The sequence below is a fragment of the Equus quagga genome, chromosome 2 (genome assembly GCF_021613505.1).
Source record: "Equus quagga isolate Etosha38 chromosome 2, UCLA_HA_Equagga_1.0, whole genome shotgun sequence".
Classification (NCBI taxonomy): Eukaryota; Metazoa; Chordata; class Mammalia; order Perissodactyla; family Equidae; genus Equus; species Equus quagga.
In genome coordinates this window covers 92,859,102-92,884,609 of record NC_060268.1, presented here as the reverse complement: position 1 = coordinate 92,884,609, position 25,508 = coordinate 92,859,102, and the positions used below count along the sequence as shown (strand labels likewise).

General features: G+C 38.8%; 1 protein-coding gene across 2 annotated transcripts in view; it reads left to right on the top strand.

Moving 5' to 3' along the window:
• Positions 1–25,508, top strand: part of BLM (BLM RecQ like helicase) — a 98,439-nt gene that overhangs the window by 25,650 nt on the left and 47,281 nt on the right. Inside the window, exons 2-8 of one of the 2 annotated variants that reach the window (XM_046654487.1) lie at positions 11,211–11,312; positions 12,250–12,935; positions 14,298–14,460; positions 17,579–17,700; positions 21,332–21,464; positions 21,766–22,463; positions 24,206–24,397. In XM_046654487.1, coding sequence (XP_046510443.1) covers positions 11,215–11,312; positions 12,250–12,935; positions 14,298–14,460; positions 17,579–17,700; positions 21,332–21,464; positions 21,766–22,463; positions 24,206–24,397 — 2,092 coding nt within the window. In that variant the 5' untranslated portion in view covers positions 11,211–11,214. Of the gene's footprint in view, positions 1–11,210; positions 11,313–12,249; positions 12,936–14,297; positions 14,461–17,578; positions 17,701–21,331; positions 21,465–21,765; positions 22,464–24,205; positions 24,398–25,508 lie in introns of those variants that run through there. The other variant, XM_046654488.1, reaches the window with a different exon arrangement.

Genomic DNA, 25,508 nt, shown 5'->3' with positions numbered 1-25,508 from the left:
GGTTTCTGCTTTCTCTGGAAAGTGGAAGGGAAGTCCTCTGCTGAGAGTGGAGTAGAAGTTTTGAGAAAGTGATTATGTGAAGTGAGTTGGCCAGAGAAATGTAGTTTTGCTGCGCAGTGTTGCAGGCCCACTTGAGCTTGGTGAGCATGAACGTACGTTTCTTATTTTGTTCTTATGATGTTTTAGGATCAGGACCATGCTTGTTTTGTAGAATGAATTTTGGTGCTTTAAAAAAAAGTTTGGAAGTTCTTTCTATTTTGTCTGTTCATATTGGTTTCCTATTTCTTTCTTGTATCAACATTGACCTGTTTATATTTTTATCAAAAAAGTATTTAATTTAGCTTTTCAAATCAACTGTCATGCTGTGGTACTTAATGTTTCTACATATGTTTCTCTTATATTCTATTTCTTTTCTCTATGTTTTACCTTTTCCTTTCATATTTTGTTTTACTATTTGTTCCTTTATCATCCTTTCCAAAAACTACCTCTTGATGTTATCAACTCCTCATTTTTCTTTATTGGCTTTCTCACCATTTAAAGAAACTTTTTTAAATTGTTATTCTATGCTTTTTCTAAGACATTAATGTATATATAACTAGTTTGTTGTTTTCCTTTCCTTTGGCCATATCCAAATAAAGTAAATTCTTACCAAAGGTTATGGACTCCTGTTGTTACTTAGAACCCCCTGAAACTGATTGTACAATTGTGTTCATTTTTCTGGACAGAAGGTCCATTACTTTTATCAGATTTTTACCAGAAGCCATGACCCAAAATGCTGAGAACCATTGCTAACCAAGAGTTCAGCATGTAGTATTTTCATTGTCACTCTTTAAAATGTATCATTTTATAATTTGGGTATTTTTTTTCTCTGCTCCAGTTGTTTTATTGAGACCATATTTTAAACTTTCTAAATTTTGCTTCTGTTTTTCTTGTTAATTTGTTTTTATTGACTTGTGCCTCCAGTTTGAAACTATGTAATCTCTGTTTTGTGTATATTATATTTTCCTTTATGACAGTTTTTTAATTGCTCGTCAACATTTTTTTGGTGAGGAAGATTGGCCCTGAGCTAACATCTGTTGCCAATCATCCTCTTTTTTTGTTTTTTCTACCCAAAGCCCTGGTACATAATTTAAATCCTGGTTGTAAGTCTCTCTAGTTCCTCCGTGTGGGATGCTGCCACACCATGACCTGATGAGCAGTGTGTAGGTCTGCGCCCAGAATCCGAATCCATAAACCTTGGGCTGCCAAAACAGAGTGCATGAACTGAACCACTATGCTACAGGGCCAGCCCCTCATCAACATTTGTTAAGGAATTATATTCTCTATACTTCTCATTTTATCTCTGCCAAATACCTATTAGTTCTGGAGTCATGGAAAGCTAATTTTAGAAGGAAATGTAGAGATTCTCTAACCCAATTTTACAAACAAGAACACTAGAGAGAATAAATTAATTCCTCAAAGCCACACACAATGGTTTGTGGCAGAATTGACAAAAAACTTGGGTTCTTAGTACAGTTCTCATTCTTTGCTTTTTGTGGTAAAGAGATACTGATCCCCTTACATTTCTGTTTCTTTGATTTCTGCTTGCATTTTTAACAGTTTTAGCTTTATGCATTTTCTTGCTGTGTTGTTTGGATCATATAGATTAGATATAGTTTGGGCTTTTTAGTCATTCTGCAGTGACTGTGTGTGTGTGTGTGTGTGTGTGTGTGTGTGTGTGTGTGTGAGGAAGATTGGCCCTGAGCTAACATCTGTTGCCAGTCTTCCTCTTTTTGCTTAAGATTGTCCCCGAGCTAACACCTGTGCCTATTTTGTATGTGAGATGCCGCCCCAGCATGGCTTAATGAGCAGTGTGTAGGTCTGTACCTGGGATCAAAACCTGCGCACCCTGGGCCACTGAAGCAGAGCACACAAACCTAACCACTACACTAGCGGGCCAGCCCCATAACTTTTTTAGTTTTTAAAGTCAGTGTCGTTATTCAAACAATTCTTATCAATTTTAGAGATAAGGCTTGAATGTTACATTTTCGAAGACTTTAAAACTACAAAAAGTATTTCTGTTCTTTTCATATGTGAATGACAATTGCTTGGGTCTTTTATCCTGAGGATCCTGTGTCCCTCAGAAGTAATTTTGTTTGTTACTGTAAGTGTGATTTTTTTTTTTCGCTTAGTCACTTGTAATATTTTTAAAAATGTTTCCTTTTAGGGGCCGGCCCAGTGGCACAGGGGTTAAGTGCACATGTTCCGCTTCTCGGTGGCCTGGGGTTTGCCGGTTCGGATCCCGTGTGTGGACATGGCACTGCTTGGCATGCCATGCTGTGGTAGGCATCCCACATATAAAGTAGAGGAAGATGGGCACGATGTTATCTCAGGGCCAGGCTTCCTCAGCAAAAAAAGGAGGAGTGGCAGTAGTTAGCTCAGGGCTAATCTTCCTCGAAAAGAAAAGAAAAAAATGTTTCCTTTTAGTTTAATTTCATAAGACTACCTCTTAGTGTCATAGTCTGGTTGTTAAAAAAAGGCCCTCTTGGGGCCGACCCAGTGGCACAGCGGTTAAGTTTGCACGTTCTGCTTCGATGGCCTGGGGTTTGCCGGTTCGGATCCCGGGTGTGGACATGGCACTGCTTGGCAGGCCATGCTGTGGTAGGCGTCCCACATATAAAGTAGAGGAAGATGGGCATGGATGTTAGCTCAGGGCCAGTCTTCCTCAGCAAAAAGAGGAAGATTGACAGCAGCTGTTAGCTCAGGGCTACTCTTCCTCAGAAAAAAAAAAGAAAAAGAAAAACCCACCAAAACAACAACAACAACAAAAGGTCCTCTCAACTTCTGGCCTAAATTATTTTTATTCGTTCAAGAGGCTGTTTAGATAGGACTCCTTTCATCATTTGTTCTTTGCCATTGGTTTCTTTTACTACTTCAAGGAGTCTCATTTGCTGGATATATTTTTTCTTTTTTTTTCTTTTTTTTTCTTTTTTCCTTTTTTCTCCCCAAAGCCCCCCGGTACATAGTTGTATATTCTTTGTTTTAGGTCCTTCTAGTTGTGGCATGTGGGACGCTGCCTCAGTGTGGTTTGATGAGCAGTGTCATGTCCTCGCCCAGGATTCGAACCAACGAAACACTGGGCCGCCTGCAGCGGAGCGTGCAAACTTAACCACTCAGCCACGGGGCCAGCCCCTGGGTATATTTTTTCTCTTCCAGGTCTGGATTGTTATCATTCTCTCATTCCTTCTTTTCACTGATTTCCTATTCTTTCTATGTATGGATATGGTTTTCTGGTTTATTTTGTTTCATCTGATAAATTTTTTTGCGCTGTTGAATCAGCTTTTTGCCTATTTATAGTACAACGGCATTATAACTTCCTTCATGTATGTGAGAGGAAATTTAATCATTTTCTAAATTATACTCATGATTCTTGTGGTGAGTCTAATTCAGAGGTTTATTTTAAGTTTTGTTGGCTCTCATTGCTTTGTTCTTTAGTATTGTGAAACTTTTCACTGGTCTCAATTTACTTATTTTCAGTTTATTTTCCTCCTTTAATTTTGTGTCACTGGTCCTTGGCGGTGAACAACATTTGTGTCAAACAATTTTATTGATATTTTAACAGAGTGTGCACAGAGGAGACACCTTTTTGTTTGTCAGTACGTAGCAACTTCTTAAAGGCGTTCCCACTGAAAGATATTGAATAGGAACGTTGTGTACTTACTTCCGTGCTCTGGACTATGACTCTGGCTAGAGGATGCTACCCCGTGAGGAGTAACCAAAGAGCAGTGTAGCTTAAAAGTAGGGAAAGGTGCCCCAGGGTCATGGTTGACTGCATGCTAACTATGAATTCATAATGTATCACTACGTTTATGAAATATTTAATCAAACATTTGTACTGTTGGCGGGCTAAATATACAAATAAAATCATGCTGTGGAATAATGTTGGAAAACTGTTAGAGTACTATGGCTGGTTTTGATCTGAAAATAAATGAGATATGGAAAATTAGAAGGATGCAATAAGAACAATAAAAACTTAGAAGGAGGGGCCAGCCCTGTGGCCGAGTGATTAAGTTCACACACTCTGCTTCGGCTGCCCAGGGTTTCACTGGTTCGAACCCTGGGCTCAGACCTAGTGCCACTCATTAAGCCATGCTGTGGTGGCCTCCTACATGCCACAACTAGAAGGACCCACAACTAAAATATACAACTATGTACTGGGGGGCTTTGGGGAGAAGGATAAATAAATAAATAAATAAAATCTTTAAAAGAAAAACAAACTTAGAAGGAATATGGAAAAGGTTAAGTAATGATGCCCTGGACCTTTTTGTTCTGCTTATTGTCTTCAGGCTGAAGGTCTGTGTGCCTCCGCCTCTGTGTCTGCAGTCTAATTGGTTGAGGCTGACGTTCTGAGAGGTCAGTAGTGACTTCACTCCTTATCATTTACACTGTTGAAAGACTGCCCCGTTAGACAGAGCCTTGGAGAAAGCATACTTCACTTAAAGGCCAGTGCTTTTAAACTGAGTACAAAATGGGCAGGTGCCTTTGGACATGTAGGGACTGTGGTCTTAAAGTATTCTCCATTAAAAAACGTCAGGGCTCCCTGGGGAAATGGCTGATTCTGAGTCTGGGACAAAACATGCACAAGATAAATCTGCGACATCTCCTCATTCCAGATAGTGTGGAAGCTCTTAAAGACTTCTAAAGTTATGTCACACGGGTTGAAGAGTCCACCTGAAAAGGCTCCCACTGGCTGAATGTGAAACCATTTGAAAATCAGTCAGGATGATAACTGTACTGGATTGAAACTTACGTGATAGTTTAACCCATGAGTTTATAATGATACTGAAAAAAAATTGACCACCGCTGGAGGTTGTCAGAGAATGAAATCATTATTTTACAAACTAATAAATAAAGGAAAAGAATCTAAAGTTTATCCTGTCTTTCCGATGTGAACTGTACTACTGGGTAACAAAATAGTAGATCAAAGGAGATTTCTCTTTTTTTTTTTTTATTGAGTTATTGATAGGTTACAATCTTGTGAAATTTCAGTTGTACATTAATGTTTGTCAGTCATGTTGTAGGTGCACCACTTCACCCTTTGTGCCCACCCCCCACCCCACCTTTCCCCGGTATCCACTAAACTGTTCTTAGTCCATAGTTTTAAATTCCTCATATGAGTGGAGTCATACACAGATTATCTTTCTCTCGCTGGCTTATTTCACTTAACATAATTCTCTCAAGGTCCATCCATGTTATTGCAAATGGAATGATTTTGTTCTGTTTTGCAGCTGAGTAGTATTCCATTGTATATATGTACCACATCTTCTTTATCCATTCGTCTGTTGCTGGACACTTAGGTTGCTTCCACGTCTTGGCTATTGTAAACAGTGCTGCAATAAACATTGGGGTGCACAGGACTTTTGGGATTGCTGACTTCAAGCTCTTTGGATAAATACCCAGTAGTGGGATGGCTGGATCGTATGGTAGTTCTATTTTTAATTTTTTGAGGAATCTCCATACTGTTTTCCATAGTGGCTGCACCAGTTTGCATTCCCACCAGCAGTGTATGAGGGTTCCTTTTTCTCCGCAACCTCTCCAACATTTGTTGCTATTAAGTTTAGATATTTTTGTCATTCTAACGGGTGTAAGGTGATATCTTAGTGTAGTTTTGATTTGCATTTCCCTGATGATCAGCGATGATGAGCATCTTTTCATGTGCCTATTGGCCATCAGTATATCTTCTCTAGAGAAATGTCTGTTCATGTCTCCAGCCCATTTTTTGATTGGGTTGTTTGATGTTTTGTGGTTGAGTTGCGAGAGTTCTTTGTATATTATGGATATTAAGCCTTTGTCAGATATATGACTTGCAAATATTTTTTCCCAGTTAGTGGGTTGTTTTTTTGTTTCAATCCTGTTTTCATTTGCCTTGAAGAAGCTCTTTAATCTGAAGAAGTCCCATTTGTTTATTCTTTCTATTGTTTCCCTTCTCTGAGAAGGCATGGTGTCCGAAAAGATCCTTTTAATACTGATGTCAAAGAGTGTACTGCCTACGTTTTCTTCCAGAAGCCTTACGGTTTCAGGTCTCACCTTTAGGTCTTTAATCCATTTTGAGTTTATTTTGGTGAATGGTGAAAAAGAATGGTCAATTTTCATTCTTTTACATGTGGCTTTCCAGTTTTCCCAGCATCATTTGTTGAAAAGACTTTCTTTTCTCCATTGTATGCCCTCGGCTCCTTTGTCAAAGATAAGCTGTCCATAGATGTGTGGTTTTATTTCTGGGCTTTCAATTCTGTTCCATTGATCTGTGCACCTGTTTTTGTACCAGTACCATGCTGTTTTTTTTTTTTTTTTTTTTATTAATGTTATGATGGATTACAAGCTTGTGAAATTTCAGTTGTACATTTTTGTTAGTCATGTTGTGGGTACACCACTTCCCCCTCCATACCCTCCCCCCACCCCCCCTTTTCCCTGGTAACCACCGATCAGATCTCCTTCTCAATATACTAATTTCCACCTATGAGTGGAGTCATATAGAGTTCGTCTTTCTCTGACTGACTTATTTCGCTTAACATAATGCCCTCGAGGTCCATCCACATTGTTGTGAATGGGCCAATTTCGTCTTTTTTTATGGCTGAGTAGTATTCCATTGTGTATATATACCACATCTTCTTTATCCAATCATCAGTTTCTGGGCATGTAGGCTGGTTCCACGTCTTGGCTATTGTAAATAATGCTGCGATGAACATAGGGGTGCAACGGACTCTTGAGATATCTGATATCAGGTTCTTAGGATAGATACCCAGTAATGGGATGGCTGGGTCATAGGGTATTTCTATTTTTAACTTTTTGAGAAATCTCCATACTGTTTTCCATAGTGGCTGTACCAGTTTGCATTCCCACCAACAGTGTATGAGGGTTCCTCTTTCTCCACAACCTCTCCAACATTTGTCGTTCTTGGTTTTGGATGTTTTTGCCAATCTAACGGGGGTAAGGTGATATCTTAGTGTAGTTTTGATTTGCATTTCCCTGATGATTAGCGACGATGAACATCTTTTCATGTGTCTATTGGCCATATTCATATCTTCTTTTGAGAAATGTCTGTTCATGTCCTCTGCCCATTTTTTGATCGGGTTGTTTGTTTTTTTGTTGTTAAGCAGTGTGAGTTCTTTGTATATTATGGAGATTAACCCTTTGTCGGATAAGTGGCTTGTAAATATTTTTTCCCAATTAGTGAGCTGTTTTTTTGTTTCAATTCTGTTTTCCCTTGCCTTGAAGAAGCTCTTTAGTCTGATGAAGTCCCATTTGTTTATTCTTTCTATTGTTTCCCTCAACTGAGGAGTTACAGTGTCCGAAAAGATTCTTTTGAAACTGATGTCAAAGAGTGTACTGCCTATATTCTCTTCCAAAAGACTTATTGTCTCAGGCCTAATCTTTAGGTCTTTGATCCATTTTGAGTTTATTTTGGTGTGTGGTGAAAAAGAATGGTCGATTTTCAATCTTTTGCATGTGGCTGTCCAGTTTTCCCAGCACCATTTGTTGAAGAGACTTTCTTTTCTCCATTGTAGGCCCTCTGCTCCTTTGTCGAAGATTAGCTGTCCATAGATGTGTGGTTTTATTTCTGGGCTTTCAATTCTGTTCCATTGATCTGTGCACCTGTTTTTGTACCAGTACCATGCTGTTTTGATTACTGTAGCTTTGTAGTATGTTTTGAAGTCAGGGATTGTGATGCCTCCCTTTTTGTTCTTTTTTCTCAGGATTGCTTTAGAAATTTGGGGTCTTTTGTTGCCCCGTATGAATTTTAGGATTCTTTGTTCTAATTCTGTAAAGAATGTCATTGGGATTCTGATTGGGATGGCGTTGAATCTGTAGATTGCTTTAGGTAGAATGGACATTTTAACTATGTTTATACTTCCAATCCATGTACATGGAATGTCTTTCCATCTCCTTATATCGTCATCCAATTCTCTCAGAAAGGCCTTGTAATTTTCATTATATAGGTCCTTCACTTCCTTAGTTAAGTTTACCCCAAGGTATTTTATTCTTTTTGTTGCGATTGTGAATGGTATTGTATTCTTGAGTTCTTTTTCTGTTGGTTCATTACTGGAGTATAGAAATGCTACTGATTTATGCAAATTGATTTTATACCCTGCAACTTTTCTGTAGTTGTTGATTACTTCTAACAGTTTTCCAATGGATTCTTTGGGGTTTTCTATATATAAGATCATGTCGTCTGCAAACAGCGAGAGTTTCACTTCTTCCCTCCCTATTTGGATTCCTTTTATTCCTTTTTCTTGCCTGATTGCTCTGGCCAGGACCTCCAGTACTATGTTAAATAAGAGTGGTGATAGAGGGCATCCTTGTCTCGTTCCTGTTTTCAGGGGGATGGGGTTCAGTTTTTGCCCATTGAGTATGATGTTGGCTATGGGTTTGTCGTATATGGCCTTTATTATGTTGAGGTAGTTTCCTTCTATGCCCATTTTGTTCAGAGTTTTTATCATAAATGGCTGTTGGATCTTGTCAAATGCCTTCTCTGCATCTATTGAGATGATCATGTGGTTTTTATTCCTCAGTTTGTTGATGTGGTGTATCACGTTGATTGATTTGCGGATGTTGAACCATCCCCGTGTCCCTGGTATGAATCCCATCTGATCCTGATGTATGATTCTTTTGATGAATTGCTGAATTCTGGTTGCCAAAATTTTGTTTAGAATTTTTGCATCTATGTTCATCAGTGATATTGGCCTGTAGTTCTCTTTTTTCGTGGTGTCCTTGTCAGGTTTTGGGATCAGCGTGATGTTGGCCTCATAGAATGTGTTAGGAAGTGTTCCATCTTCCCTAATTTTTTGGAATAGCTTGAAAAGGATAGGTATTAAATCCTCTCTGAAAGTTTGGTAGAATTCCCCAGGAAAGCCATCTGGTCCTGGGGTTTTATTCTTTGGGATGTTTTTGATTGCTGTTTCAATCTCTTTCCTTGTGATTGGTCTGTTCAAATTGTCTGCCTCTTCTTGAGTGAGCTTTGGGAGATTGTAGGAGTCCAAGAATTTATCCATTTCCTCTAGGTTATCCATTCTGTTGGCATAGTTTTTTGTAGTATTCTCTTATAATCTGTTGTATTTTTGCAGAGTTTGTTGTTATTTCTCCTTGCTCATTTCTGATTTTGTTTATTTGAACTTTCTCCCTTTTTTTCTTTGTAAGTCTGGCTAGTGGTTTGTCAATTTTATTTATCTTCTCAAAAAACCAGCTCTTTGTCTCATTGATCCTTTCTACTGCCTTTTTTGTTTCAATAGTATTTATTTCTGCTCTGATTTTTATTATTTCTCTCCTTCTGCTGACTTTGGGCTTCATTTGTTCTTTTTTCTCTAGTTCAGTTAGGTGTGCTTTAAGGTTGCTTATTTGGGATTCTTCTTGTTTGTTAAGATGTGCCTGTATTGCGATGAATTTTCCTCTTAATACAGCTTTTGCTGTATCCCATATGAGTTGGTATGGCATGCTATCATTTTCATTTGTTTCCAAGTATTTTTTTATTTGTTCTTTAATTTCTTCAATGATCCATTGCTTGTTCAGTAGTGTGTTGTTTAGTCTCCACATCTTTGTACCTTTCTCAGCTTTTTTCTTGTAATTAATTTCTAGCCTTATAGCACTATGATCTGAGAAGATGCTTGTGTTATTTCAATTTTTTTAAATTTGTAGAGGCTTGCCTTGTTTCCCAACATATGGTCTATCCTAGAGAATGTTCCATGTGCACTTGAGAAGAATGTATATTCAGCTCTTTCAGGGTGGAGTGATCTATATATGTCTATTAAGTCCAATTGTTTTAGTTTTTCATTTAACTCCACTATTTCCTTGTTGATTTTCTGTCTGGATGATCTGTCCATTGATGTGAGTGGGGTGTTGAGGTCCCCTACTATTATTGTGTTGTTTTTAACGTCTTCCAAAGGAGATTTCTTTTGATAGAAATATTTCAGCTAATGAATAAAGAATGACATTTAAAATATCACCATTTTGAGAGGTCAGCTTCCAGACTGGTGAAGTGAGAACCCTGGGATGTGTGTAGAGATGAAACAGTTTTGGATGAGTTGAGAATTGTGACTCTGGGTGATGGGTGGTAGGAGTTCATTATACTCTTCTGTCTACTTTTTAATGTTAATATTTTGGTAACAACTTTATTAAGATATAATTTGCATATCCATGTGAATTATTCCGTGTTTATTAATTAGTTAACTGTTTTACTAAAGCATTTTAAAGAGTAAGAAGAGCCAGAAATCGTTCCTTCTTCTGGAGAAGGCGGAACAAAATCTGTATCTTAATCACCTTCAACAAGCTCAACACAATGATATTTCTCAATTGAATGTAATTCAGTTTCTCCCAAGTTTTTCTTTTCACTAATATTTAAAGTAAAACAATTGTTAAACAGGTTATTTTAATAGTGAGTGGAATATGATTTATCTAAAGCTTCCTATTTCCGTGAATATCATCTAGTGTTGTTAACCCTTCCTCCTAAGATAGGTGACCTAAAATAAAAGTAGATCTCTGGTAAAGATAGAATGGGAAAGGGAGTTGTAACTATCAGCTAAAATGAGGATTTTTTACCATTCATAGATTTCGGCTATTCTGTCTTCCTTCAGCCCCAGTAATTTTAACGTGGCTTAAGCTGTACGTTATCCCAGGCAGTAGGTCAGCAATAGCACAATTTGTTACGCAAGGGGTATAAATGTGCTTCGTAAAAGTATTCTTTCAGGTTGAAACCAGATATTATGAAACACGATGTCTTGCTGGTAAACCATTCCTCTCATTGATGGTGCTCTTTCTTCTTTTCCCAGTTTTCCTCTTGGGTAGAGAATTTAGTTGTTCATTTGTTCTTTGGGTTTTCAGTATGCTTTGATCATTTTCTCCCACCTTACTTTCTGTCCAGCTCCCATTTATTCTTCAAGGCCAGGCCAGGTCCCATTTTTCTGCAAGGCCTTTCCTAATAATCCTTTCCTTAATGTCTTTTGTGCTTATTTTAGCATTGGGGGAAAACCAGGTCATTTTGCTATTTAAGTGAGCCTTCTGTTATTAAAGATTATATATGTCAAATGTCACCAATTGTAAATGTCAAAACAATTTATTGACCCCCCAAAAGAGGCCTCATTACTCTGGGCACAGTTGGAATAGTACTCCACCCCCCAACAAATATTATGATTAATGCAAAGTATGTAACTCCACTGAGATTTTTTTCCTTCACTTTTTAGGATCATGGCTGCTGTTCCTCTAAATAATCTACAGGAGCAACTGGAGCGTCATTCAGCCAGAAAACTTAATAATAAATTAAGTCTTTCAAAACCAAAATCTTCGTAAGTATTTTGGTTGGTTTGCTGTCATACAGGCACTAACAGTGTCTTAGAGATGAGAGCTCTTTCCCTTCAACCCTTTCCTTGTACAGACGAGGAAACAAACCTGAGAGGGTCAGTGATTTCCCCACTTTGTAAATTAATGGTAGAGCATGTTTTAGCAGCACCAGGTAATAAATTGTTCAGCACCTTTCCGTGCTTCCTGGCACATAATACTTGCTCAGTAAATATTTGTTGAATGAATGAATAATGAATCTTCTTGTAAATTTGGGCAAATAGGTATTTTTGATATTTTAATATAGTTTTATATCCTTTCCAAAAACAGTTTATAAGGAATCTGTAGCTCTCCAGTTCTGATCTTTCCTCCAAGCTATCTTCCAAACTCCTAATGCCATCTAATAATAATTCATATCCTTTATTGTGCTCTCACCAGGTTCTGGACACTGTTCTGGGTGCTTGGCTTTGAAGTCACCGTTGACCCTCATGTCACTAAATCCAGCAGAGTCGAGGACTCTTGTCTCTTTTGCTTGTCCTGATTTCAGCATGGCTAACAGTGTTTAACTCTTCCCGTAAAACTTTTATCAGAGTAGCAACACGTAGCCACATTTGAGCCTCTTCTCTTTTTTACTTATGCTGTCCCCGCCCTCTGGAGTAGCTGTTAATTAAAGACTGCTCGCCTGAGAAATAAAGTAGTGGGAATGGCCTGGATCCTCTCAAAATTGATTAATTAGCTTCTGAATAGGAAAGATCAGCCCATAATAAGTATAATTTAAGTTACCTTATAAATTTTAAATTCAAAGAAGGCGATGGATGCTTTGCTCATTTGTGATACAATGAAGAAAAGTTGTTATATAAGTTAGTAAAAGAAATTTAGAGTTTTGTACAGTTGGTGGGTTTGTTAAAATTAATCCATCTAATTCATTTTTCAATTGTTTTTCAGAGGTTTCACTTTTAAAAAGAAAATATCTTCAGCCAATGATGTGTCTGTAACTAGTGTGTCAGTAGCAAAAACACCGGTGTTGAGTGATAAAGATGTTAATGTTACTGAGGCCCGTTCCTTCACTGAACCTTTACCGCCTCCCCCAAATCAGCAGACAAGTATCAGTGACTTTAAAAAAGCTCCAGGAGGACAGCAAACCAAGAGAATTGGTTCAAAACCGTTACTGCCAGATTTGTTGCAGTTTCCTCAGGAAGTTTTATGTACTACCCAGAAGACATCAGTTGTAAAGAAATCTCGTGATGCTACTTTCAAGAAATTAGAATTTAGTTCTTCATCAGATTCTTTTATTACCATCAATGACTGGGATGATATGGATGACTTTGATACTTCTGGAAGTTCAAAAGCATTTGTTACACCATCCAGAAATCACTCTGTAAGAGTGAGCACTGCTCAGAAATGTAAAAAGTCCAAGAGAACCTTTTTGAAAGCGCAGCTTCCTAAAGCAAATTCAGTAAAGGCTGATTTGACTCCTTCCTCCTCTGAAATCGAGCAAGTAGATTTGACTAAGAAACAGGATGACTCAGAATGGTTAAGTAGTGATGTGATTTGCATTGATGATGGCCCCAATTCCAAAGAGCTTATAAATGAAGATATGCAGGAAAGTCATTCTTTGGGAGAGGAAAGAGGTAAAAATTATTATTTTATCTCATTTCAATATGTTGATTGTATTAGTTTATTCAAAGCTAGGCATTAGGAACAGTAACAAATATGATACTGCTTTTGTCTTTAGGATCTATGGAAGTGCTTACTGAGCAGTCTGTTGGCCGCATTCTTGAGGCAGGGCCTACTGATGAAAGATTTTATTCTGCTAATATAAATTTTTTTTTTTTAAGATTTTATTTTTTCCTTTTTCTCCCCAAAGCCCCTCCGGTACATAGTTGTATATTCTTCGTTGTGGGTCCTTCTAGTTGTGGCATGTGGGACGCTGCCTCAGCGTGGTTTGATGAGCAGTGCCATGTCCGCGCCCAGGATTCAAACCAACGAAACACTGGACCGCCTGCAGCAGAGAGCACGAACTTAACCACTTGGCCACGGGGCCAGCCCCAATTCTGCTAATATAGTTTTTAGATTAACACCAAAGATAGCTCTGTGATTTTACATGTGAAGAAAATAAGGCCCCTAGAGGTTAAAATGGCTTCTTAAGGGTCTACTGGCTGGTTAGTGGTAGAATTGGGACGTGAAACTAAGCCTTTCTATTATAATTCCTTTATGGCTTGCTGCCACCTAATATTGATGTATAATACAATCTAATCATGCTGTTAAAGTATTATAAATTACATTCTAATTATTTTCTCTTTAGTTTTCATAGTTATTAGATGTGCAGAACTTAATAGCTGAGATTAGCCATATGTGGAAGTACCTACCTTATCAGATACTTGGAAATATGAGACTAACGTTTTTAAACACCAGAATCAAGGTTACTGTAGAGTGAAAGAGGACTGAAAAGTGATTAATAAGCAAAACTGTAGTCTAATCAAATGTGTTGCTGTTTATGAAGAGAAGATTTGGTAAAAGTAAACTAGAGAGCAACAATTTGGCATTGTGTTTTCCCAAGTAGTCAAGAGAGACACTGAATCTGGTAGACTTAAATGGCTGTGAAGCCTTTGTGGTAGTGAGAGTTTATGTGTACACACAACAGCATTTGTACAGTTACCAGACTTATTTGTTGCACTTTACCCTTACTTAAATATGAGTGAAAAAACAGAAAAGCAAAAGTGCTGATCCTTAGTATGCGTTCCATAATTAACTTCATGAGACAGTCTTGAAAATCCTTACGCAAATCTTCAGCCTCAATCCAGCATTCACCGGAATCGATCCAGTTGACTCGAGAATCATTTATGAGGAAACAAGCCAGCATTAACACGTGAAAGGAGAGGGCTGTATACCCAGTGGTGTTGCTGTTTGTGACTTGCCTGAAGTGCTAAGTGCTCATACCTTATTCTTGCTGTGTCGTTGATTATTGAAATAACTTATGTTTATCAACATAGATAGTGGTGAAAAGAAGAAAAACTTGGAAGAAAAGGAATTACATTCAATTGAGAAATCTCCATGTGTTGAGTTTGATGAAGATGTTTATGACATGGATTTTGTTCCACCTTCTCCAGAAGAAGGAATGATTTCTGGCTCTTCTTCCTCTTTAAAATGCCTTAGGTAAAACAGCTAACTAATTAATAGATATTGTTTGTTTCTGGAATATCTGAAATAATTTAGTTCTGTAGTGTCATTTCTATATAGATAAATTTCATGCCTCTGCACAGTTCATTTTATATTTAAATGAGAACATCAAAAAATCCCCATTTATACATTTTATTTAGTTGGTGGTATTCTAAAGCTATAAAGTTCCATTATGATTAATTACGTGGGACCTCAAAACAATTTTCTGTAGTTGATTTTGACATGTGGAATATATTCCTAAAAATATTATGTTTCCAAACTCCTAGACCTGAAATGGCACAAAACTAACTCCTTATTTAGGAAATGACTTAGTAAGTAATAAGTCCTTTTTTTAAAAAACCCTGCAGGATAGAATTGGTCATTGCGTCTGTCTTCACTGAATTGTAGTAAATTAGTGACAAGATTGTGGTTAATTGGTAATATTATGAGAAAAAGAGATATCCACATAGCTTATCAGTAGCTTAAAATACTAAAAGTCAGTGTGACCTCTGTCCTCACCCCCAGTCCATTGAGTGGTGGTGCATATACTACACTTTTAACCAATATTTTGATGAGAAACAGATCCCTCTAGTATATCCCCTTAATTAAGGAAGACAGGCAGGAAGAGGGGTTTGCCTGCATAACCTAGCTTATCTGGGTTTATGTTTTAACAGGTGGGTTGGGATGTTTAAAGAGGTTGAGAAGGCTGACTGGTGATTACTGTTTGATGACAAAACTAAAAACCTGTAAGAGCTCCCCTCTCCCCTGCTCCCTTCTGATAGAAATTCAGCTAGAACTGTAGAAAGTGAAAAACTGAGCAGAAGTTCATATAGAGTCTAGATTCTAAATCAGCATTCTTATTGAACAGGTGAAGCCCTGAGGCCCAGGATGATGCAGTTAACAACAAAGGGACTAACATCCAGTGTAGCACTGTTTCCTGGGCCATACCTGTTCCCTTATTGAATGCCTGGCCTTTTTCTTTGTTTATAAAAAGAGTGTGTATTGCACAGATAACATTGTAACCATTTTAACAGGATACTTGTAGTCTCACAACTCCAACAAACAAAATAGATTCTTTATCCTGTTAAGTTTTGATCCTTCCCTACATGTGTGTATGATTTTTGCGTTACTGTAATCAACATGTAACTATAACTTATTATGCTTCTTTTAACATTATTTTAAAAACATTTTCCGTAGTGTTACATAGTCTTTATTTTTATTCCTTTTAATGGCTACATAATTTATTGAGTTGTCATACCATAATTAACTTTACCTAGATCTTCAGCAATTGGAAAATGGTTATTTCCAAGGTTTTTCCTAAGGTAGATTCTGTTTTTAATATTACAACCTCATATACATATTTGTATAATAAAACTGAAATAGAATTTTCACAAGTGATACTTTGTGTGCAGTGCATGCTTAAATTTTGTTACGTTTTATTTATTTATTTATTTATTTTAAAGATTGGCACCTGCGCTAACATCTGTTGCTAATCTTTTTCCCCTTCTTCTCCCCAAAGCCCCTAGTACATAGTTGTATATTGTAGTTCTAAGTCCTCCTATAGTTGTGCCATGTGGGACGCTGCCTCAGCATGGCTTGATGAGAACTGCTAGGTTCGCGCCCAGGATCCAAACCAGCAAAACCCTGGGCCGCCAAAGCAGAGAGTGTGAACTTAACCACTTGGTCCCGGGGCCAGCCTATGTTTTATTTCATTTTAAAATACTGCTTGTGACTTCTGAATTACTTTCAGAGGCGTAATGTTCAGATAATATGTAGCAGAAAATAGAAACATGTTTTTGTGTCTCTTCTACTCCTAAACCTCTTTAGATGGCCCTCAAAATCCTTTGTCTTCAGGCCCCAAGTTACATTTACAGTTTTAGCTCCAATTATGCCCTTACAGTAACCTAAGCTCCAGTGAACCTATGAGACAAACCAACAATCTGGAAAACATTTCTAAACAATAAAGCCCTTTCTTTAATTACAATATATTATCATTTTTAAAAATGTATAGAATATAGTTAATCATCACTGTTTGATTTAGTTAGAAGATTGCATTCCAAAATCCTGCTTTAGAAAAGTACCATTGATTCCTGGGTATCAATAAATAGATTGCCCTTTTTGTCTGTCCTTCATAATCTGTTACTTTTCCCATACCCATCGTTCCTCAAATGCTACCTCCTCGGTGAAGCCTCCTCAGGTTCCAGAAAGTGTTCTCTATCTTTGGGTTTCCACAGTACTCTCCCTTTTTTTTAAAAAAAAAAAAAAAGATTTTTATTTTTCCTTTTTTTCCCCAAAGCACCCCAGTGCATAGTTGTATGTTTTTAGTTGTGAGTCCTTCTAGTTGTGGCATGTAGGATGCTGCCTCAGCATGGCCTGATGAGCGGTGCCATGTCCACTCCCAGGATCCGAACTGACGAAACCCTGGGCCGCCGAAGCCGAGCGCGCGAACTTAAGCGCTCGGCCATGGGGCCAGCCCCAGTACCCTTACCCTCTCTTTGACACTCATTTAGTACTAATTTATTTTGTTACTTTTAAGATATTTGTTATATCCAGTCAGACTGACCATGTTTATATGTGTTAATATTTTTTTATAATCTGCATGAGTTAATTATATGTACAGATACACATATATACACATTGGCATAATAAGAAAAGTCTGGATAAAATGCTTTGGAGTTTCAGAAGAGAGAGATGTTAATAACCACCTGCTGAAGAAATAGGAGAAGTAACACTTAGGCTGGGCCTAGAAGAACAAGTGTGATTTGGGTAAGAAGAGCTTGGAATGGTGGGTTTTCCCAGTCAAGAGAAGAGCAGAAGCAAAACCCCTGAGGCAGACAACGCGGGGCTCATGTGAGGAGGGTAAGTGATGCCCTGTGCTTGGAGTGTGGCGTTGTCGAAAGGGCATCACCGGAGATGCAGGTGAAAAGGTCTCTTGGGGCCAGAAGACAGCAGACTTTAGGGCCAGCGAAAGAGGTTTTAGAATAGACGAGAGACAAATACATTGTTTTCTTTTCTGTTATATATCGTCTGACCAGAGTTGGAAAAATATTAGAGGAAAAATTATGCATTTGGTCTAGTCTAGACTATGATTGGTTTTATATTTTTTAATTTGTAGTGTGTTAAAGGACCTTGACACCCCTGACAGAAAAGATGGTCTTAGCACATCAGAGGACTTGTCAAAAGCTGAGAAAATGACTGTACAGCAGCCTCATCAAGAAACGAGCACAGACTGTGACGGTACAAAAGTATTTTCAACAGATCACATATTTTAACTGCTTACTTTTGAAAGCAAAGATTGTATCTTTACCCTGTGGCTGTAAAGTGTAAGATGGCAAGTTTGTAGTTCCTTTTGCTCTAAATAGAATCATCCCTGTTCATTCGTCAGCCAGCATTTGCTCGAACAACTCAGAAACTCATGTTCTCACAACATAATTCATTCTCTATTTTGAACAGCTGCTTGTTAGAACAAGTGTTTTTTAGAAAATTATTTCGCATATTGAGCCAGAATTTGCTTTCCTGTAACTTTAATCCTTGTGAGATAAGTCTAAAGCTCCTAGGAGTTTGTTCTCCTTTTTTTTTTTTTAAGCTAAATCTCATTAGGTCTTTAAACTCTTCCTGTAGATACTGGTTTCTAGACTTTCATCCTCCTGTTCACCCTTGTGTGTAGTCTGGGTTTGGGTCTTGATGTTCACTTAAAGTTTGATACTTTTGATTTGTTTGATTTGTTTCTAATTCATTTTAAAATTTTCTATTAAATATCAACTATAAATAATCCAGTAGCTCTACAAGACTTTGAAAAATAGTAGCCTCCTTTCCCGCTCTTGCTTTCTACTTCCCAGGGGCTCTTTCAGCCTAGAGTTTTGTGTCTGTCTAGTCTGGAAATTTTTCTAGTGTTATTTCTTTTTATTTTCTTCTATTTGTTTTGTTTCACTCTTCCTGGAACTTCGATTTGGATATTGGGCCTCCATCGATTATCTTTTCTATTTTCCATCTCTTGCTTTTCTGGGAGATTTCCTCAATTGTATCTTTAACTCTTCTATGGAATTTTTCATTTTTATAAAATCAGTTTCCAAGAGCTCTTTTTTATCCTCTGAATATTTTTGTAGTGCATTCTGTTCTTGTTTGATGGGTGCTGTACTGATTGTGTGTGTGTGTGCATGCACACACACATGTAGTGGTCTCTGTGCGTTGTTTCTGTTTTCTCCAAATTTCTTTTTGTTTATTTTGGTCTCTGAATTTATTGTCAGGGATGTTGCTGAAATGTCTCATGTCCTAAGCACTCTTTTAAGTGCCTTACAATATTAACAAATTTAATCCTCACAGTGGCCCTTTTAGGTAGTTTCCGTTATCCAGTTTTATAGATAAGGAAACTGAGATACGAATGGTTAAGTAGTTACACAGAGTCATGACTTAGGCAGCGTTAGGGCGAGGCTTTGAACCCGGCAGACTTGAGGCTCCAGCCGCTGCACCATGCTGTTTCTACATCAGTAAGTTTCACTGATAAAATGGTCCACTAGGACAGTGGCAAGGACAGAGTCCTGCAGAATGGCATTAGAGGCCTCCCTCCTGGCTGACGTCAATTCATTCAGCACCACTTCCTGTTTAACTAATTACAGATATGTCTTCAGACCATGTTTCTCTCCCTTGTCCGTGGACATGGACTCCAGAAGTTCAGGGTGTGAGGCAGCAAGAGGCAATGGGTGGGACATTGGCTCTCAAGTGGTGCAGACCTGGGACACAAACCTGTCTCCTCTTCCTCCTGGCTGTGTGACCATGACAGATTAGTTAAGCTTCTCTAGACCTCAGTTGCTGCTTCTGTAAAACAAGGAGAGTAAAATCTGCCTTGCTGGGGAGTTGTCAGGATTTGAGGTGAAGTACTCAGGGTGCTGTCGGCCTTTAATAAATGGTAGTTATTTGGGCCTGGCCCCATGGCCAAGTAGTTAAGTTCACACGCTCCACTTCGGCAGCCCAGGGTTTCGCCAGTTTGAATCCTGTGTGCGGATGTGGCACCACTCATCAGGCCATGCTGAGGTGGCGTCCCACATACCGCAACTAGAAGGACCCACAACTAAAAATACACAACTATGTACCTGGGGACTTTGGGGAGAAAAAGGAAAAATAAAATCTTTAAAAAATAAAAATAAAAAAAATAAATGATAGTTATTATCTGACAGTCTAGTAATCCTTTCAAAGAAGGAAAGATGTTAAGAGGGCTGGTTTATTTTTATGAACTCTTGCTAACTCTGTAATTGTTTCCTCTCCTTCTTAGAGCACACAAAGCAGCCATTTGAGAGCATATTCTAGAATTTTACTCTGAATTAACATCAAGATCACCAGCCTGTAGCTTTTGGCCATCACTTTAGAATTTCTTTGAAAGTTAGAACAATGTTTGCCTGTCTTCACTCTTCCATCAGCTGTCCTGTTCACCAGGTGCCTCATGGATCAGCGAGATCTTATTTGCGCATTTCCTTTGTATTCTGAGGTGTGGTCTGTCTAGACAAGGAGACCTGAGCTCCTTTCCAACTGCTGTGTCACTCTCTGAGCCCCTCTTGGCTTTTATTTCCTTCAGACAACTATTTACTCTCCTCTTTCCAATCTGATGCTCCTTCTCCTTGGAGAGAAAACAGATGTAAAATAGGCATTAAGCAGTCCCACTTTACCATCTCATCCCGCACATCCCTGTTTACATCAGTCACTAGTAAGAGTCCACATTTCCCGAGTCTTTGTCACACGGATGCTTGTCCCCGCACTGCCCTCTGCACCCCTGGTCTGTGCTGTCTTCCCCCCTTCGTGCTCTGTGCACCCTTCAGCTGACTGCCCTCAGTCTGCATCTTCCCAGTAACTTCATTCTTGTCTCTGAACGTTTTCTTCCCCAGATTTCTGACTGTCTCCTGAGAGGACTCTTTCCTCTGCAGCCTCCCTCAACTGTTTATTTCTCCTTAGGCCCTGGGGCTGGAGTAGGCATCTTCCTTGCTTCCCACTGCTACCCTAGTCCGTTTTTTTTCTTTCCTTCATCTAAAGCCTCACCTCCTTTGACGTTTCCTAGTTATATAGTTTAAACAAAACAGTGTGGAGTGGGCTGGCTGGATTCAGATGTCCATATGTTGTCATCAGGAATTTCTCTCACACCTGCCTTCTCTCTCCTCTCTTCATCCCATCTCTCCCTCTCAGTCCCCCATTTCTTTCTGTCTCTGTTTTCTGCTTTCCCTTGTCTTGGTCTTATTTTCAAGCTGTGTTTTCCTGTCTGGTGGCAGAGATGGCCACCAGTAGACTGTCTAGCTCGTTGAAAAGAGAGATCCTCTTTTCCAATCAGTCAAAAAACTCCCAGACCTAATTCTCATTGAGCTGCCTTACGTCAGATAGCCAGTGAGGGAATTGGGGAGGGGTGCTCTTCTTACGCGGATACCCAGTGAGGGAGTCGGGGAGGGGTGGTCTCCAAAAAGAAGTCAAGTGCTCTGCTGTCACCACTGAAAGGGAGCCTGGATGCCAGGCAGACCAGAACAACTGGGGCTCTTACCATTCCAAGCCCTTATGATATGCTTGGTGTGGGCATGGTGAGATTTACCCCTGAAATTAGTAAAAAAGAAAAATGATAGTAAATTGATAAACTTTTGTATCTTGCAAGGACCTTGGTTACCCTGAGAGAAATATTAAGAATTAACCTGAAATTAAATGTTAACATAGTTATGAGCTCTCATCATATAGAATAGAGGAAATCTGATTTCAAGTTATTTCACAAGCAGATAATAGGACAATATCTCGATGTTTTTTACCTTGTTTTTAAACTACTTCAAATTTTACATGCATGACTTTCAAATTTTTACCTTTTTTGTTTTCAAAGAAAAATATTAACGTAATTACTTTATAGTTAGACAGATAAGTTTACAGCAGCAGCTTATTCACGTGATGGACCATATCTGTAAATTGGTTGATACGATTCCTGATGCTGAACTGAAAGCTTTGAATTGTGGGAACGAACTGCTTCAGCAGCGCAACATAAGGTATTTTGATTTTTCTACTTCTGGAATATATCTGATTGCATTTCTACCACTCCAAGTCAGAAATGTGCAGGGCAAAATTTCCAGGCATTCTGGCCAGGAAATTGAACAGGATAATTGTCACTATGTTTTAAATTTATTTACTTTTCCAAACTGTTCCTTTAGTACTTATATTCAGATTTTTGAGATTGGGAAAAAGAGGATATATTTTGTCACAATTTGGGATGAAAACTAAAGATGTACTTGGGTGGCCTACATTGTAGACTGCTCTTCTTTAATGTGGTTCTCTGTGTTCTTTCTTCAGAAGGAAACTCCTAGCTGAAGTGGATTTTAACACAAGTGATGCCGGTGTTCTTGGCTCGACGTGGAGAGGCAGGCCTGATTCCCTCGGTAGCCCTGTGGAGGATGTGGCATCTGCCTCCTCGCCTTATGCGTTGCCAAAGGCTGGTTCCTGTCCCACAGAGAATTCTGTTGAGTTCAATTTTCCACACCTTCCCTCAAATTCCATTTCTGCTGGAGAATGTTTACTGACTACTACCCCAGGAAAGACAGGATTCTCAGCCACCACGAAGAATCTCTTTGAAAGACCATTATTCAATTCCCATTTACAGAAGTCTTTTGTAAGCAGCAACTGGGCTGAAACACCAAGGATAGAAAAAAGAAATGAAAGCTCCTATTTTCCAGGAAACGTTCTCACAAGCACTGCTGTGAAAGATCAGAATAAACACACTGCTTCAGTAAATGACTTAGAAAGAGAAATCCAGGCCTCCCGTGAAATCGATAATTTTGACATAGATGACTTTGATGATGATGATGACTGGGAAAATATAGTGCATAATTTAGCAGCCAGCAAATCTTCCACAGCTGCCTATCAACCTGTTAAGGAAGGTGGGCCAGTTAAATCAGTATCAGAAAGAATTTCTTCAGCCAAGACAAGCTGTCTTCCAGTGGCATCTACTGCTCAAAATAAAAACTTCTCAGAGTCAATTCAGAATTGCACTGGTAAGTTTAAAATAAATTGAATGCTTCTATTTCATATGAAAACAAAACTGTCCAAAATAGGAATTGTATAAGAACAACCATAGCAAATCATCATTGCCTAAAAACTACATTGTTTCTATGCAGATTTCTGCTGATAATATGAATTACAAATCACAATTTCAAAAGCAAGTTGCTCTTTTGTCTCTGTAGCAGCTGTAGTTTTCTAAAATGTGTAATTATAACCTATTATAGTAAAGCTCTAAAGTCATCACAAATGTGCTTTGCCTTTAAACTAACATTTTTAGTTCCTAAAACAATAAAACTCACGAGGACCAAGTTTTTAATGGTTTAGGGGATAGGTAAAAAGCAAAGCTGAATTTATATGTTAAAAATGTAATGGTGTGTATTTTTAGAATTCTGGATTGATGAGAACTGATCAATTTATAAAGTAGAGAAGCGTGTGTTATGTCTTAAAATATTAAATAGAGGGCAGTTTAAGAAAGATGAAGTCAGAAATTTCTTAAATGAATCAAATTATTTCTTTTGGCCTAGAATCCCTTTAACTCATTCAGCAAATACTATTGAGTGCCCACCATGTGCCATGTCCTGTGCCAGGTTCTGGTGGTGGACAGATGCATGATGAGCACTTCTGCCCTATTAGAGCTCACAGTCCAGTGAGAGGAGTTTGGGAGGAGTGAAATTAGGCACTATAAAGGCTGCAGAGAAAAGCCAAAATCAATTTTAAAACCTTACATCAACCTTATAAAGTTATCACAAAGTGTTTTTTAACTGAACAAGTTTATGTGCGTAAAAGTTTTATAAAGTACAGCCCTCCCTGTTTTTACCGTTGATGACTTAATGCCACAGAGGTTGTTCTTACAGTTATGCTGTTGACCTTTAAGACAACCATTAGTGGATTTATTTTTGTATCATGTTAGAGTGTGTCACACTTGATGTTCACAATCATCCTTGAGGCCGTGAGTGTTGGGGTTAGAGTAGCTGCCAGGGCTGGCGTGAGCACCTCTTGTTCTCCAAGCTGAACACAGTTGCGACAGTGAGGCTGCAGAGCTCCGGGTGGGTGTGAGACACTATGGAGGAAGAATCAGAGGAAGCCAAGGCGACCGAGCGTCCAGACGCGGTGCCTGGGAAAACTGCGGCACCATCAACAGAGACGGGGGAGTCAGGAGGCAGAGACAGATTTGGAGAAGCGCTGAGGAGGGCTGTTTTAAGATTTTTGAGCTTAAAGTGTTGCTAAGTCCTTCAGGTAGAAATGTCTTGCAGACAGTTGGAGATACATGCGGGACTGGAACTGAGGAGGGTGTCGGCCAGGTCTTAAGAAAGAGATCCAGACGTTCTGTGCACAGAGGTGATGTTTAAAATTAGGGGACTAGGAAAATGCCAAAAAAACATGTCCCAAGAGCCCGGTCCCAAGTGTCTGCAAGACTCCCAAGTTTCAGAGGCGGTGGACGAAGCGCAGCTAAGGAAGGGAGTTTAAATCGCGTGGAAATCTCACCATCGTCTCAAGTCAAGAGCGAGGAGGAAGGAGGGATAATAGTGGGAGTGCTGCAGAAAAATCAAAGAAAATGTGAATTAGGAAGTCTCCTCCGGGGACTCTGACAGTTGGGGAGGAAACCCCAGTAAATGGTTAAAGAAGGAATTTGCTGCAGGGAAACGTAGGCCAGCGATTCTCAGGGCAAAGGGTAAATGCTAAAACTGACTTGTTACATTAATGCTCTGCTTTTTCTTAACATTCATTTTCTTAGTCAAGTCGGCGCAAAATTTAGCATCCGGAAATCTGAAACATGAGCGTTTCCAAAGTCTTAGTTTTCCTCATACAAAAGAAATGATGAAGATTTTTCATAAAAAATTTGGCCTGCATCATTTTAGAACTAATCAGCTAGAGGCCATCAACGCTGCACTGCTTGGTGAAGACTGTTTTATCTTAATGCCCACTGGTATGTATTTTTAGATACGAATTGGCAGGAATCCATTGGCAGATGTGAAATGAGAGCCGTTTAATAGAAATAAAAAGCACACCTACACAGTATCTCTGTCACTTAGGGACCTCCAAGCCTCCCGTGCAGCAGTGAGAACCCTCTGTTCTCATTGTTGACATGATAACGTTTATAGCCCTTGATGATTTTCATCTCACAGCTCATCGTGTTGAGTTGATCTAGCAGTTCTCTTTGGGAATTTTTCTTTTTTCCAGTCCTAACTTAGTCTGGAACATGAACAAAAAAATTACTATCAGAGACAGTGACCTTTTCTGGCAGTTTATTAGGTCCAGTCTGGTGTCACATGAGGGTTAAAATCATCAGCTCTGGGGTGGTGGCCTGAGCTTAAAGCGCAGCTCTTGCTCTGGTTAGTGGTATGGCCTTGAACGAGGCGCTCCTCTCCCCGAACCTGAGTTCCCTCGTGTGTGCAGGGGGGTAGGACGAGGGCCCTGCTTCACCGTGCGTCATGAGGATTAAATGAAAGCATTTAGCATAGTTCTTTCTTGGCCTCAGTTTTGCGGAGATCCGGGACTTTTTTTTCATTGTGCTATTAAAGTTTATACCAGCTGTTCAGTGATTTATATTCATCCAAGAATATTAAATACGCAGTTAGGATAGGAAACATGAGGGCTTTGGAAGTGCAGTACCTGTGTGTAGTCCTCCCTTGCCTTTTACTTGCCTTGCGTTGTGACCTTTGGCAATTAGTTATTGCCATCATTATTAAATAATGTTGACTAGATGCCTGAATTTTTTCAAACTGATTTTAAAATTTAGAAGAGTTTGGTTTAATAATAAGGATTTCAAATTTTGTTAACTTGTTGGTCACTCTGTGTCTTCCATTTCTACCCCAATCCAAAGGTAAAGCTGGAGAGGATCCTGACAGTGATCTAGTCCAGTGATTTTTCAGGGCTTTCCATGGTCCTTTAGGGTTTCAAGGGGGCATTTTGAGGGTCCATCCACTCCAATTTCAACCTCTTGGTTTATATATATATATAAAGATTCCAAATAAGGTTTCTTTTAGACAAGAAAATTTTTTGAAAACCACGGATGTAGTATGCATTGCAGGTCATAA